Genomic DNA, 15,330 nt, shown 5'->3' on the forward strand with positions numbered 1-15,330 from the left:
TAAGCATCCTCTTTCACACGTCGTCTTCTAAATGACCCTTTCACACACGGTACATCTCAAAGCAACACTACCTTTGGCCTTCAAAGGCTTAGACAGAGGAGAGGTGACATTGCCACATCCACATAAGCTTAAGCGTGTCCATTATTGGAAAGGGAAACTCTAGAGTTACATTATGAATAGTCAGTGACATTATTACTCTAAAGAGAGATTCAGCTGGCGGGCCAGAGGGGGGCAAAACATGAACTTAACTGTACGAAGAAATTCATAACTGGAGTAGGCTTACAACGTAAGGCATTTAGGCGTTTATGCATTCTCCCAGCAGCTGAGGGCTAAGAGCGCATGGCAGGGCCAGGCTAAGCTTCATATTACACCCAGGATTACATATTGAGTCTTTGATTTTTTTCCCTAAGCTCACTAAACTTAGCCACTGCTTCAAGCTCCTCTATTACATGGAGGAGTTTGGCTTTTTTTTTTTTTTGTCAAATCCAAGAGATCAGTTGTCAAATAAGTCAGAAATGGGGAAGTTATATTGCAGCCGCATATCACACTTAAGTGCAGTATTTTAATACCTTCCCACAAACAACAGTGGCTTCAACAGTGAATTCATTTAATAAATTTCTCAATACTGTGTGCTCTTGTAAATGACTCACAGTAAACCCTGTTTAATATTGACATGATGTTCCCTCGGAATAATTCACTGATTATCAAATAGATAAAGTTGGCAGAGACTTCACACTCTGAGGTTGAGTGCGTGTGTTAACGCCACAAACAATCTTTTAAAGAAAGTGCTGTTTGGTGTCATACACTTTGTGACCCTTGAAACTTGACACACACACACACATTCGGAAACGGTGGCCTTGTAATAGCAGAAGTTGAAAACACGGAGCTGTAATAAAGATGAAAAAACAGAGCTCGGTTATATGAATAGATAAAGCATTCTTCACAGACGCCAGTAAGGGGGGGGGGGGGGGAGGGGGAGAAGGGGGGGAAAAAAGCAATTTGCAGGTGAGACCGGTTGTTGCGGTGCACAAACAAGTCTCGTTTTGTGCGTGCTCACCTCACTTTAACAGTTTTTGTGCTTTCATCTAGGTTTAAGTATGTACCTCAGAGTCGTGTACACATGCTCCTTTTTGTCTTCATTTCTTTTTGTTTTCACCCACTGTACAGCCGTGGCTCTGGCCACACACACACACACTCATTCAGAATTGGGGGCAGGGGCTTCTCAGAAAATGAAGCAGGTTTCATTTCAGAGGCAAATGAAAAAAGGCTTTGTGGTTTTAATTAGTCATTTTGTTTATTTCACGGCCATAAAAAAGCAGGTCTGTAAATATGCATTACTGTTGTATAGAAGGCCTGCACCTTTCCCTTCACCGGCTCTCTTACTATTTTAAATCTCACAACAAAGCCGATGTTTGAAGACTGCGGGGAGAGCATTCTGCATCAGTTGCAAATCTTGTCTTTAGAGTTTTTTTTTTCTTTTTTTTCTGAGTTGCTCTTTGTTGATTGTAACTAGGGCATCTATATTGCCATGTTTCTGCTCAGCTCACAATTAAAACATCCCCCCCCCCTTCTCTCTCTCTCCCTCTCTCCGTTTCCCTCTCTCTCGCCACTGTCTTTCAAAGGCTGATATGGAGTGCACATAATTATGCATATAAACATAGTGGCTTAATTATCTCTCACAACATCAGTGACAATGTAATTAACAAACATTGCAAGATCAATGAGAGAAACTGCGACCTTCAAAACATTTAACTCCTCACATTGAGGCATCGTGCGGATTTCCTATCAGTGCAAAACCCCAGAATACTTTTCCTAGATAATTTAGATGTCGCATTAGAGCCCTCATAAGCCAGTCAATGGAAAAAAAAAAGTCAATGAATAAAAACTTTGAAAGCAATGACAGAGATGCTCGTAGCGATGGATCAAACAGGCTTGACCATGACTTCCATTTGCAATTCTGGGTTCACTGTAAAAGGTTATTGTTCATTTCAAGCTATTTCAAAGTCCTCTCTATTTACTGCCTGTTAATTAACTAACCCAACAGTGAGGAAGTTTGAAGCCTCATAGTTTTTCGTGCGTGCATGCGCATGTGTGTGTGTGTGAGAGAGAGAGAGAGAGACAAATTACTCCAAACAAATGCACATAATGTCATTTATTCAAAGCTGCTTTTTATTAGCTTAACAGTGTCCATTTAAACAAAACACACTTAAACTCTATGGCATGAACATAAATAGCTCTATTTAAATTATTATACCTTATGAAAAAGCATGCTTTTCAACATGTTTGCAGATGAAACAGAAAACACTTGTTTTTCAACCTTGTGGCTTACACTATATATTTGTTGTTCGAAACTGACACCGTTCAGAAGGTATCCAGGCTCTAGATTAGTCCATATATAGCTACTAGCATGCATCTTTATCATCAGCAACACCTCTGCCTCTCAGTCCTGCGAGCACTGAAGCTATGCCACACTGATGGCCATGTTTGGTCAGCAAAAGGAGATATAATGCCCATCTGCTATCATATCTGGGAGGGAAAATGCAGCCTAATTGCCTCAAATATAGACAAGGCAGGTCTGTGTCATGTGTTGGCTTTTGTTTGCTTGAAGTGTCAAGATTAGAAACCACTTCTTTGTGGATTTTCCCAGTCCAACAAGCAAGTGCGGACAGAAATGTCAGGCGTGTTAGCGAACAGTGAAATGGATGAAGGTGAAAGAGAGAGGGGGGAGAGTATTTTATTTTTCTTTTAATTTAACGGGGGGGGGGGGCTGGAACATCTCAATCTCGATTCAACCCATACACAGTTTCCCACTCGGTGTCACATGACACGATTAAGAGGCAGCCAGATAGTGTTTGAGTAGAAACCTCATTTACATGGTGTTTTAGAAGGGTTATCTCCTGTCGGTCCCCGTCATAATCCCTTCAAGTCCAATCATTTGCCTTTCATTGATAACACGTCACGTGGCTGCGCTGATGAACAAAGAGTCTCGGCTAATTTTTTTTGGGGGGGGGAGAAGTGGCGATAATACCATGAGGAAATATGAAAATAGGGACGTGGCGCTCTCATGACGGAAACTACTCTCTTTGCAGTAGTTACAGGTATCCTCCAAAAGGAATGGTGAACAGGCCTGAACCTCTTTATCTGAGGTGTTATGTAATATATATTTAACTCAGAAAATTATAGTAACGTGCTATTTTTGATTGTCATTCTTCAGTCACGGAAGAAGTGTAGTTAAACTTTGACTTATACTGGTGTGGGTGGCTCTGCCCTAACTTTAGAGCCAAATGGATATGCTGTGACCTGAGACGCTCTCATAGCAGTAAAATCCAACAAGTGCTAATTTAGTATATATTCAAATCCAATTTTAATATTTTTAAAGGACTCTTCACTCAGATGTGTTGAACACCTTATTTAAAAACTCAAAGGTATAGAAGAAGCTGTTGTCCTGTGCAGTGAATCTGTGTATACAGCATGTTTTTCTGCGGTTTGAGTACATGTGAAAACATGGTAGATTTGATAAAACGATCTGAGGCAAACATGTAGGCATTTCCTCACAAATACCTGATCTATTTCTCTTAAATTTTTCATGCCCCTTCGATCTGTTCGGATACTCTTTCATACTGAGCAGTGGAACAGCCCCAACACAGTGAATGGAAATTTGGGGATTATTTTACATGCTGCGCAAGAGATGTGAAAAGCAGGGCACGGCGACTGATTTAGCAATAACTGAGAAATACGAGACAAGAGCAGAAATATTTGTGTATTAATTACCTCGGCGATAGGTGATATTACCTCTGGCCAGCTCGTGTGTGCTCTGCTGATGAAAACAGCAATAAAATGTTTTTTTTTAAAAAGACTTTGGACCCTGTCCCTGTGACTGTGCCAAGCTTGAGTTAAGAAGGCCAAAGGTTTTACATGGCTCAGTTGACATTATCATCTGCATTACTAGCATATCTGTGTTCTTGCCTCCTGTGTTATATGCAAACTGGCACAGCAGCATTTTTTTTTTAAGTTGGATCTACAAACACAAGTGTTTCCTCCTTCTCCCGTTTTTCTTTTGATTTCTGTCTCACTCGCTGCGCCATTTCCTCCCTATCCACGCTCCTCTATTTTAAGGCAGAGCTTGGTCCGTCACTGCTTTCAGGCCAAATCATCTTTGCCTTTTCCCCACTCTCTGACCCCATGCGTTAACTTGGATGAAAGTTAATGGGGCAGAATTAATCTCCACATAATGCAATTAAACTATACATCAACTATATTTCGCCCGTGTCCTTGGGGAAGTTGTCCAATTTAATGGACTCTTAAAATAAAAGTGATGTTTCAGTTTGCAAATGTGTTTTCATTTCTGAAGTTGACTTCAGTAAGACTGTTATTTTAAAATATGTTATTCCAAGTTTCATAAGGTGATGATATGAAATGCTTATAATATGAGGCTACTAATAGTGAGAATGAGTCATCAGATAAAAATTCAGGGTTAAATGCACTCATAATAAATGCACATTTCTAAGAAGTTATAAACAGATTTCTGTATATTTTGTTTAATATTTTGGATGACTTTCAGTATTTAGGTATCTTGTATGCATGATATATATACATGCTTTTTATACCTAATTTTCTAGTTCATTTTTATATCAGGAGCACAGTGATTTTAGAAAATTAGATTTCTCTGTGAGTCTGTCCTTTGGTACAGTCCCCTGCAAAATTCTGCAGGACTGGCTTATAGTGCAACCAAAACAGGAAGAGCATTGCCTCAGACTGCTTGTTTGTAGACACATAAATACACGAACATTTACAGATGCTGTAGGTTGCAGTGCAGAAGCACTTTTCCTGTTGTCAAATTTGCTATCGTTTGAAATAACCAGAAAAATAACATCCAGCTATTTTAAACATTTATTGGAAAGGAACACGTGCACTCACAGTTGATGCAGTCATGTTAATTTAGTCCTTTTGCATGACCACAATAGAGCATTATTGTTGACAGAATGTTGTTTCATTAGTTTGCATGACATAATATATTTTGCTCTTTTCCAGATTAATTCATTTGTAACTAGCAAACTTGATGAAAAAATACATTAACACATGTTTTAGCGAGCATCAGTGAGTATGAAGGGAGAGGGAATCATTTCATAGACTGATTGAGTGACCTGAATTAGACTACTGATTAAGATTTCTTGAGCAATGGGTTGACTTGTGATTAATTTCTCTGCTCGACAGATCAGTACACATTAAATATATGCTAATGGAAAAACTTTAATTATCGGAATTATACATATTACATAGGAGATCTTTTCTTGTTGTCTTTGTGCAGGAGAAGCGTCTGCCCTGCGAGACTATGCAGCCAACACCATGAATGAATTTCTGGGAATGTTCGGTTATGATGACCAGCAGGTAAGGGATGAGCTGACCAAGAAGATCAGCTTTGAAAAGCTCAAAGCTGCTACCTCAGACCCCTCATCCCTCAGCAGCGAGGAGGCCTCACGGCGTGCCCGCTTCTCCAAGTACGAAGAGTACATTCGCAAGCTAAAAGCTGGAGAGACCCTACCTTGGCCCATGCACGCTTCCCCGCCTAAACCAGACGACCTCAACTCAAAACTGGCTCAAGATAAGAGCGCTACCATGCTCCAGACCTCTGGTTGTCTACCAGGAGCCGAGGCACAGATTTACCCCTCCAGCATGGACCACAAACAGCCAGTAGCACCTCAGCTGGGTAATTCTCAGCCAGCTAATCCCTCTCACATGCAGAACATGGCCTCCCGAGCGTCCAAGTATGACTTCTTTATTCAGAAGCTGAAGATGGGCGAGAGTTTACAGCAGCAGAATGGTAATGCTTACAAGAGACCCTCAAAGTACGACCTGGAGAACATCAAGTTTCTGCTCCCCTTCAAACCCGGTGAGGGCAACCCTGACATGGGCGGTTCCATCGCCTTTAAGACTGGCAAAGTGGGTCGCCCTTCAAAATATGACATCAGAACAATTCCGAAGCTAATGCCAGGAAACCCCGAGGCCTCACTGGTGCCCAGTGTCCTTCCTACGCCACCGGGGAACCCTGCAGCTCCCGGTGTCCCCGCTGTAGGCGCACCTGGAGCCAGCATAGCGCCAGGGCTTACAGTGGACCAGGCGGGCCACATAAGTTTCAATGCCTCTGACTACCTGAAGTCCAGCTTTTCCAAGACTGACTCCATCACCACTGGCACTGTGTCCTCTGTTAAGTGAGTGTCCTCAAACTTTATAAGTTATAGAAGCTGTAAAAAGAATTTACAGAAAATGTTTATGATTCACATGATGAGATTTGTGTTTCACAGGGGAACTAAGGCAACAAATTGTATATTTCTATTTGGGAGCCTTGAGCAACACAACAGAGGACCTTCTGCACCCAATTAATTCTACAACTTTATGTCCTTAGTTAACAAAAGATGATAAAATATACAGAGTGTTGGATAAGAAATGATAGTAGTTACCCACTTGCATCTGATTTACAGTCTCCCAATTCCCTGGGAATTTGTTAAATGTGACTAAAATATTGTTTGACATATTGCATGTGTTATTTTGCACCAAAACAATCCATAACTCTGCTGAAATCTGCTAAAAACTTACATAGCCTGCCGCTGAATTTATCATTTTAAGTTTGCTGGTGGATACCGCCTTGTCTGCCTTGTACACTCTGAGTCTCTCTCAGTGGAACCCCTTTGGAGCTAATGTGAGGCTCACATACACTTAACTGCTACTGTGAGTCAGTTAGCCTCACGCAAAGGTAATTGCTACCTTCACAGCAGCCAACGGGAATGTAGTGTGAAATGGCGCATAGCGCCCAATAGATCCACGACATGATGAGTTGCGAAGGCGCATGAACTGTTTACTCGCTGTAGCACTCCGTGGAGACTGATTTAGCACAGTCATCGCAAAGTGACTGACTTCCTTCATTTGGCTAGGGTGTAACAACTCTCCCTTTAATTACTTTGGAGCCATGACTAACCTCCCAGCGAGTCACAGGGGCCGACTCAACACTGCCTGACGAGTGCACTTTAAAGGAACCAAACGAGGGGTTTGGGGAGCTAACCTACAGTCGTGTGCTCTACCAGTAGGAAACAGCTCCCAGAGTCTGTTTGATTGGTTTTGACCTTGTCTCTAGTTAGTCAAGACCTATCAAAGACACTGTTCAAGAGCCCTCAGGCACCCCTCCCTCAGGTTTTGGCCTTTGTCAGGTTAGGGCTCAGTGAAGCTGCAGTCGTGGCTAACTGACCCAGTCTGGTGCTTGTATACAGGGAGGCGATGGGGTACTAGGGAAAATGTCTGGCAGTGTATCTTCCCCTCTGGGCCAGATTAACCTCAGGTCATCCCTGTGTGGAGCTGCTCACATGGAGCTAAATGCCACTTGCTGCGAGGGAGCAAACAGGACCAATACTGTGTTATGACTGTTATTATACAGGCATTACTGCTGCCAGCTTCATAAAGGGAATCAAAACCAACACAGGTGACAAAAAAGGACCGTTCCTTGATTTCCCGCTTTAAAATTAATTCATTTGACTCGAAACCGACTCAGCGAACGTGATCCTGCGCAGTTAAATCCTCGGTGTTGCCTTACATATTTGTTTGTGTCCAGGCTGATCGGAGACGACTTGACATCAACATTAGAGCCCGAGCCCCTAGAGAGTATCCGAAAATGCGTTTTCAGAGCTTTTTCTCCACGTGCCCATTATCCCGTTTTGCATATGAGCACTCACCAAAATACCCCCATAAAAGATTAATGTCCTTTTGCTCCTGCATTTTGCCTTTCATTGGTCGGAAGACCATGCATCAAAGTGTGTGTGCTTCCATCCTTGATTCATACTTCGCACGAAAACGCTGTTATGCCACAGGAAAATGTATATTGATAGTCCAAAGTTTGGGAGCGGCTTGTAAGTAAATATTGTGTCAGTTTGTTTTTATTAACAACAGGCAGCCCAACCTCACCATTAATCCTGTCTCCTTTGTGTTTGCTCTTGCATTAGGAATGGTCTGCCACCAGATAAACCCGCCAGCGACGACATCAACCTCTACCAGAAATATATTGCCAGGTATGCAAATCCCTCAATGTGCTGCACCAATGAAAAAAAAAAAAACGCACTGAAAACAGAGGCAACGCTTTTTTTTATTATCCACCTATGGTGCATTTTATTCAGTGGTATGAGAATGTCTGTGTGCAGTAAATTAATTAAGAAAAGACTCAAATTTATGTGCTGAGTGGAATCTGAAGGATGAGGGGGTAATGAAAGAGAAATGGCTTGATGATAGCTTACTGGAACTGGCTGAATAAATGCTCACAGTGTGTAAAGCACTAAAACATTAAGAAGAACATAATCCTCGTGCAACTTTGTATTATTAGCTGCGACTGACGTTGAGAGGATATGAGATGAGGCCGCGTTCTTCTCGAGGTTCTGCAGTTTATTGTTGAAAACGCGAGGAAGCGACTGATCTAAAAACTCAGTCATTCACACCAAGAGAGACAAAAGCATCAGGGGAAGCGGGCGGGAGGGTGGGTATCTTATGTTTCAGTGGACACGGAACAATGTCCTCCTAATCTGGATTCATCTTGAGCCGACACTAGAAAGGTGATTATCGCTTGTTTGTTTATTCCGTTTAAAAAGAAAGAAAAACAGCATTTGAAAAGCCAAAGTGGCTTTGGCGTTAATGATTACTTCTCCAAGCCATAACATGAAGGGCACAAATCAAAGCCTTGGCACTGACAGACATGCACATACACACATCCTCTTCTGCGCGCACACATGCACACACACACACAAAACCCCTTCCTTGGACTGATTACATTTTGCAAGAAGATTTAATTAAGGAATTTTTAATGAGGCTTCTGCTGGCACTGCCAAGAACTGTTTTGATATTTGCGCTGCATAATGCATAAAATTTGTCTAAACATCTCGGCAGTTGATGCACGGGGAGGTTGCAGATAAGCCCAGATACAGTTTCAATTTCCGTGTTGGGGTTGAGAAAAAAAAAAGAGAACGCAAAGAAGAGGAGGGAGGAAAGAAAAAAAAAATGGAAAAGGAGGGCTCATAAAAAGGGCAAATGTAGTACCGAGAGGGGAGGTAGAAGCAGGGGAGTGTCCTCTTTAGAGCCAAGGCTAATGAGTGCACAGTAGCACTAAAAAGCAGCTTTGTAAATGCGTTTGTATCCACGTGTGTCGCGAAAGAGAGGAGGGGGGGGGGGGGTGAAAAAAAAAGTTCATCTCTCCACCACGCTACAGTTTGATGATTTAAAGAGCTTTCGTGGTAGTGTTTAGTTGCAGTTTTCACTCTTTAAATGCTTTCATGCACCAACCATTGCCTCGGCACTTTGATCTGTGTATCTCTATTGTAACTGGAGATGCGCTGCAATCTCTGTATCGTGGCGATATTAATATTTAATCTGCTGCTGAATAGCAGAGGCCCATTAGGCCCCCTGACGCGGCAAGTGGGAATTGTCCAGAGGCAAAGTGATACAGCTGGGCACTGAGCAGAGGGGTGGGCCATAGTCTCAGGGGGATGAGGGGGGGCTTTGTGTGTTCATCGGTGTGAGCGTGCATGTGCGTGTGTGTGAAAGATATAGTATAGAAAAACATTTATAGTTTGGCCATATGTTGCCTAGTTTGTCTTCTGGTTCTGCTTTGAACTCTTTTAAAAGAGCCATCAGACCTTTCCAAAAGCCGCTGTCTTTCTCCGTCACTGTTTTCCAGCCTCACACGCACGCACGCGCTGCCAACTTAAAAACAGTAGTGGATATGCCGTTCAATTAACTTAATGAACTCAGCAAAGTGATCTGTAAATGCAGCTCTGGGATAATCCTAACAAGGAAAAAACAGAGAGAGAGATGGAAAAAATATTACTTAGCCTCCTTTTCCCCCTCTCCTCTGCACTAACAGATGGAGTTCTTGGCAGAGGCAGCGCAAATGTTTATTTGTGTGTTTTCACTGGTAATTGGAGGATTTTAACAGTCATCATCGTCAGGCTTATAATCACCACCGTAAAAGTGGCTGTACTGTGGCAAGTAGCTGTCTTTTCTTTCTCTTTTTTTTCAATGTAGAACCAGACTAATATCTGGTTTCTGCACTCCAGATAAAAGAAAGCGAAAGAGTTTTGAAGAGGGCAAAGTAGACAGAGCCTTTCCTGCTCCTCAGGGTACCTGACCCTTTATCTTGCAGAGCAAGAGTGTGGTTAACCTGAAAGAACTGTGCATTGATTTGACAAGCTTTCTCACAGCAATGAGAAATAAAGTAGTCATGGGGCTCTTGGTGATTGAGCGGCTGTGTGTATGTCTGTGAAGGAAAAGGCTTTCGGTGTAATAAGGGTCTCTTACGGCTGCTTTAGAAATAAATGGAGATAATTTGGCTGAAATTGGTGTGACAGACGGGTAAATTGTTGCAAGCAGAAGTCAGTTTGAAGGTTTGAGCTGCGTTACCTTGAAGGTGAAATTGCGACATGAGCCTTTGAAAGCTTCACCGCCTGTGTTATTTGGTTCTGTTTCAGGTGTTTTATAATAATTTCTTCATTAATTATTCTTGATTCGCTGCCGATCTTTCTTTCTTTTTCTTTTTCTTTTTTTTGAATTAAACCGACCTCTTTGGAAACTTCAGCTTTTTCCTCCTGATGTGTCCCCAGGTTTTGTTGTCACTGCTTCGTGTGGCTCTTAAAATGTGTCCTATAATTTGGTTTCAGGTTCTCTGGAAGTCAACACTGTGGACACGTGCACTGTGCCTACCAGTACAGAGAGCATTATCACTGTATGGACCCTGACTGTAACTACCAGGTGAGCGTGAGTACCTAATCTCTTATACACATTAAACATTGCTCAAGCATTCACAGCTATTCACAGCTTAGAAAAGGTCATTTTGTTCACGGGGCCACCATCACTGGTTGAAACCAACTAGTGATGGTAAACTGCACTGACTATCATAGCACTCTTAGATGCTGGTCTCCAGTTTACCAAACAGCCTATGGGTATTTGTATCTATCCAGTTTTCAGGCATCTTTGGGCACAGTTGACCTTTTATTACAAAGGTTAATTGTAAGTATCCTTAAATATGGCCCCTTTTTTAAAAATCTATTTGTTCTTTGTTTTTCCTTTTCTGAAGACACTGCCACCGTAAGGGGCCTGGCTTTAATCCACTTTCACGGTATTAATCTTGCCCTGGTCCCATGAGGTGTCATGTATGGCACAGGAAGGAGAAAGAAAACAACACAAAGCAGATCACGATACAGGCCTCGTGTTTGCTGTAGCATATGGCCCAGAAGAGTTAGACAAACACGGGTAGATTTGTCAAAAGATGTAGAAAAAAATCCACGCGCAGCTAGAGCCGTGTGTATTTTCCTTCCTTTCTTAACAAGTTTCTGAATTAAGCCATCTTCAGATGTAATCTACAGTCTGCTCCCGATCAAGAGAGATTACAGCTTGATAAATATTGTTTATGTGGTGAAAAGCATTACAGATCTAAGCTTTCATTTTCTGCTTGAATCCCACTTCACAGTCTGATGAGACACATTCTTGGAGGAATACAAAGGAAAATCATTTCATGTCATTATTTAGAGTGTTAGTTCAGGTTATCATGGCAATTTCCACGGTCAGGTCCACATTTCTCTGTTGCTACTGCGTCGCATGGAAACACAGATATGCTTTGGAAGCCAGTTCCCAGGATGTCAATACTGAAAAAAACAGGCAGGCAGTGATGAGCAGCGATAACTCATGAAATGTTACATGACACACACTCCTGGAATATTATCCCACTGCCAGCCTCTGGGCGATTGGCTGAGTCTTAACATTCTCCTTTCATGGGCTTGTACATGGGAGAGAGTGTGCATCTTGCCACACTAGTGGGAATCCTAAAATAAATGTTGCAAGTGGCTCCCAACCTTCATCACCACTCAACTGAAAATGAGATCTTTTTCCCAGTCAGCTCTGTCCATGGCCTATTTTGGACGGCTTGATGGATCGAATGTACCATGACCACAGTTCAACCTGTCATCGTTAGATAACAGAAAAGTGCAGGCCTGAGATCTGTAAAAAAAATAAAAAATAAAAATTAGCAAAAAGAGAAAATCTGAGACAATCATCAGCCAGATTACGGAAAAAATGTAATTTAGGTGTGTCAGAAATCTGCAGCGGGAAAACACCAACAACAGGGGAATGAATGGCTGTGAGATCTCGGCTTTTTACTTGTGTGCAAGTGGAACACATGACACAAAGCAATTACCCTACTTTGTACAGCAATTAGTTGCTCTTTAGAGTCGTTCTTTCTGATGTTTTTCCCTCAACTGGAGATAAATATGGATAGAAGACAGAACTGTCTCATTGATTTAAGCTTCTCCTGTTACAGTTTCTGTAACATCAGCTTAAACCCAATTACAGCAGATTTGGTTGCTGCAGGTCTCCGTGGAGTGACTTTTCTGTTTTACCCCCTTCCAGACTCCTGAGTATGGGAGGGATTTTTTCTTTATAAGAAGGCGGGTGTCTTTGCATATTCATTTATATTTACAGGCGAAACCTGCACCAAAAGTGAGTGTTAATGCTTTAATTAAAAAGGGAATCATATCTCAGCGAATTGAAAGGGAAACTGTTTTTTGGTTCACTTGTTTGTTTGTTTGTTTTTATTGTCTTCTGTTTTCCCCTGTGCACGTCTGAGAAACCATCTGCATGGAACAGAATTTTTCCAGACACAAAAACATCAGAACTGTTATCTTGCATGTCAATTGATTCGTCTTAATTTCTAAAAAAAAAAAAAAAAAGTGTTGGAAGGAAGGAAAAAAAAACCCAGAAACAAAGAGTGTATGTGGAACATACTTTATGTTCCATGTGGAAGCATCTGCATTCAGAGAGTCCCGGGGCCTTTAAGCGCTGCATTTGGATAGAGCGCAACTTTGAGATATGCAAAGTAAATTAATAACCACAGAATGCATCATGTTTAAAGACGTCCTGTCCCTCTATATTGCCGTGCGCACATCCCTCCCCAACTGCCAATTGGCTCCTGCATGTTGCAGCTGCTGCTTCTACAGAGATAAAGTGACTTGTTGCTGATTCTGTGACTGGTTTAAATAAACACCAACCTGTTGCCGTACACCCCCACCCCCCTCCCCTTTTTGCAGAGGTTTACCAGTAAGCAGGATGTAATCAGGCACTACAACATGCACAAGAAGAGGGACAACTCCTTGCAGCATGGCTTCATGCGCTTCAGCCCTCTGGACGACTGCAGCGTCTACTACCATGGCTGCCACCTCAATGGAAAAAGCACCCATTACCACTGCATGCAGGTACACTACACAGACTCGCGTCTCCTCTTCCACCTACACACATACCCACAAAATGAACCCACGAAAGCACATGCACAAACACGGAAACAAATATGCAATTATGGTTCCACATGTTTAAGCATTACATATGGAGCAAAACAACCACTGCTCACTCTGTTAAAGAGCACCAAATATAGATAAATGCAGGTAAATTTACAATTCGTAATTCAAATTATATTGCAGAGACACCACATGCTGTCCATAAAAGAGTGTAAAAGGCACCGTTTAAAAGCACTGGTTTTGTCCAGTGCCTTTAAACAGCCTTTTAGGAGCAGTGACATCATTTTGTTTAAAACAGGTTAAGTCAGGCAAAAATGAGCAACTCTGTATAAATTACGGCCAACTTTGGAAAATCAGGCCACTTGAAATAAGCATGACTTCAGGGTGTTTCAGAGTCACTCGGCTTACCTACATATTTGTGAAGTGGAAACTCACTTTTTCCATTTATACCAGAGTGTCTTCGTAGAGCAGTTTGCAAAACGTGTCCTCGGCTAAATAAAAGAAAACCAAAAAAAAAAGGGTGAATATGAGTGAGGCTGCTTGTGCTTTCCCCATCTTTTTACTCTCTCACTCCTTAATTGGCATGGCTAAAATTCAGTTAAGTGTTTATATAAACTATACATTTTTCATCTTTTAGTACCAAGCAGCCAGTTGAAGATTATTCCCCCTCTGGATTTGTTTAATTTTTTTCTACATCTGCTTATTTTCAATGTCATTGTGCCGAGAGCTTCTCACCAGCAGGGCAGCGGTGCAGCGCAGGATGGCTTGAGATATATTCTTTTTTAAACCCCTGTAACAGCGTAATTGTTATTAGGACATTTCAGCCCTTGTTTTAACAGTCCCTGAGAACCTGCAGATGTTGGCATCGGCTCTCTTGATTTAAGGGGGAAAAGAACCGAGAGGAATTTTTTTCATTGTTTGACTCAATATGGAGAAGTTGCCCGGTTTGCGCGGGTGAAAAGTGCCACAGATGATATACAATTGCTGCTTTTAATTCAAACATTACCTGTTTTTCCCCCCCCTTTGTTGGCTCTGAGGGCTCATGTGTACCAGAGCATTTTAAACTAAAGACTTAAGACAGTCATCTTACTCCCGTCTACCCCCTCCACTACTGAAATCTGTTCTCAGAGTTACAGTAAGTTTGTGGCGACTCACCGTTACTCTCCAAATATGAATTTCATTTTCTAAAAGGCTGCTTTGCCAGGAAGGTACTGTACTTTCAGCAGCCTTCTGCGGCCACTGTCTCTTTCAGTCACCTCCTTTTTTTTTTTACTTTCCAATTGTCACGATAGCAAGATTGTTTCCAATTCACAGGTTTGAGATGAAACTTGTAATGCTCTGGTGTTGCCACAAATTAAATCTTGAATGTGAGAAAACATCTTTCTTCTACCCATTTCTAGGCCACTAGCATTTTCTTAACCACAATGAGATCCCTCCTCTACATCTAGTACAGTATATCTGATCTTTTATAGCATTTTACAAACCATTCTTGCAAACTGAAACTCATGCATGCTTTGGGCCCAGATCTTGTTTTCGATTACCATGCTCTGACTCTGCTTTTGCAGGTGGGCTGCAGCAAGGTGTACACCAGCACCTCCGATGTCATGACCCATGAAAACTTCCATAAAAAGAACGCCCAGCTGATCAACGATGGCTTCCAGAGGTTTCGCGCGACTGAGGACTGTGGCACGGTCGGATGTCAGTTCTACGGGCAGAAGACGACACACTTCCACTGCAGGTGGATTGACCTAATGTGGTTTCTCCTCGAGATTTTTTTTTTACTGTATTAAAACCGACTTTTGGCAAATATTGTTTAAAACAAAAAAAGATTCATAAATTAAAACGGATCAACTTAAATTTTATAGCATTGTGACTTGCATGTGACAAAAATCATTAGAGCACTTTGAATAAAAAAAAAAAAACTTTTATTATTTTATCATCACCTCCCAAGAATTTAAACCTCCACCAGGTTGGAGATGGTGATGTGTCACTGAACCGCACCACTTATTATTCCACTTCA

At 41.8% G+C, this 15,330-nt stretch overlaps 1 protein-coding gene across 8 annotated transcripts in view; it reads left to right on the forward strand.

The window, feature by feature from the left end:
- casz1 (castor zinc finger 1) overlaps positions 1-15,330 on the forward strand; it is a 171,296-nt gene that overhangs the window by 139,183 nt on the left and 16,783 nt on the right. For 6 of the 8 annotated variants that reach the window (XM_080897813.1, XM_080897814.1, XM_080897815.1 and 3 more), the window contains 5 exons: positions 5,309-6,209; positions 7,989-8,054; positions 10,686-10,782; positions 13,107-13,271; positions 14,876-15,048. In XM_080897813.1, the coding sequence (XP_080753939.1) occupies positions 5,309-6,209; positions 7,989-8,054; positions 10,686-10,782; positions 13,107-13,271; positions 14,876-15,048 (1,402 nt within the window). The remainder of the gene's footprint in view (positions 1-5,308; positions 6,210-7,988; positions 8,055-10,685; positions 10,783-13,106; positions 13,272-14,875; positions 15,049-15,330) is intronic. The other 2 variants (XM_080897812.1, XM_080897810.1) reach the window with 1 other exon arrangement.

This window comes from Rhamphochromis sp. 'chilingali' (assembly GCF_963969265.1).
Source record: "Rhamphochromis sp. 'chilingali' genome assembly, chromosome: 12".
Taxonomy (NCBI): Eukaryota; Metazoa; Chordata; class Actinopteri; order Cichliformes; family Cichlidae; genus Rhamphochromis; species Rhamphochromis sp. 'chilingali'.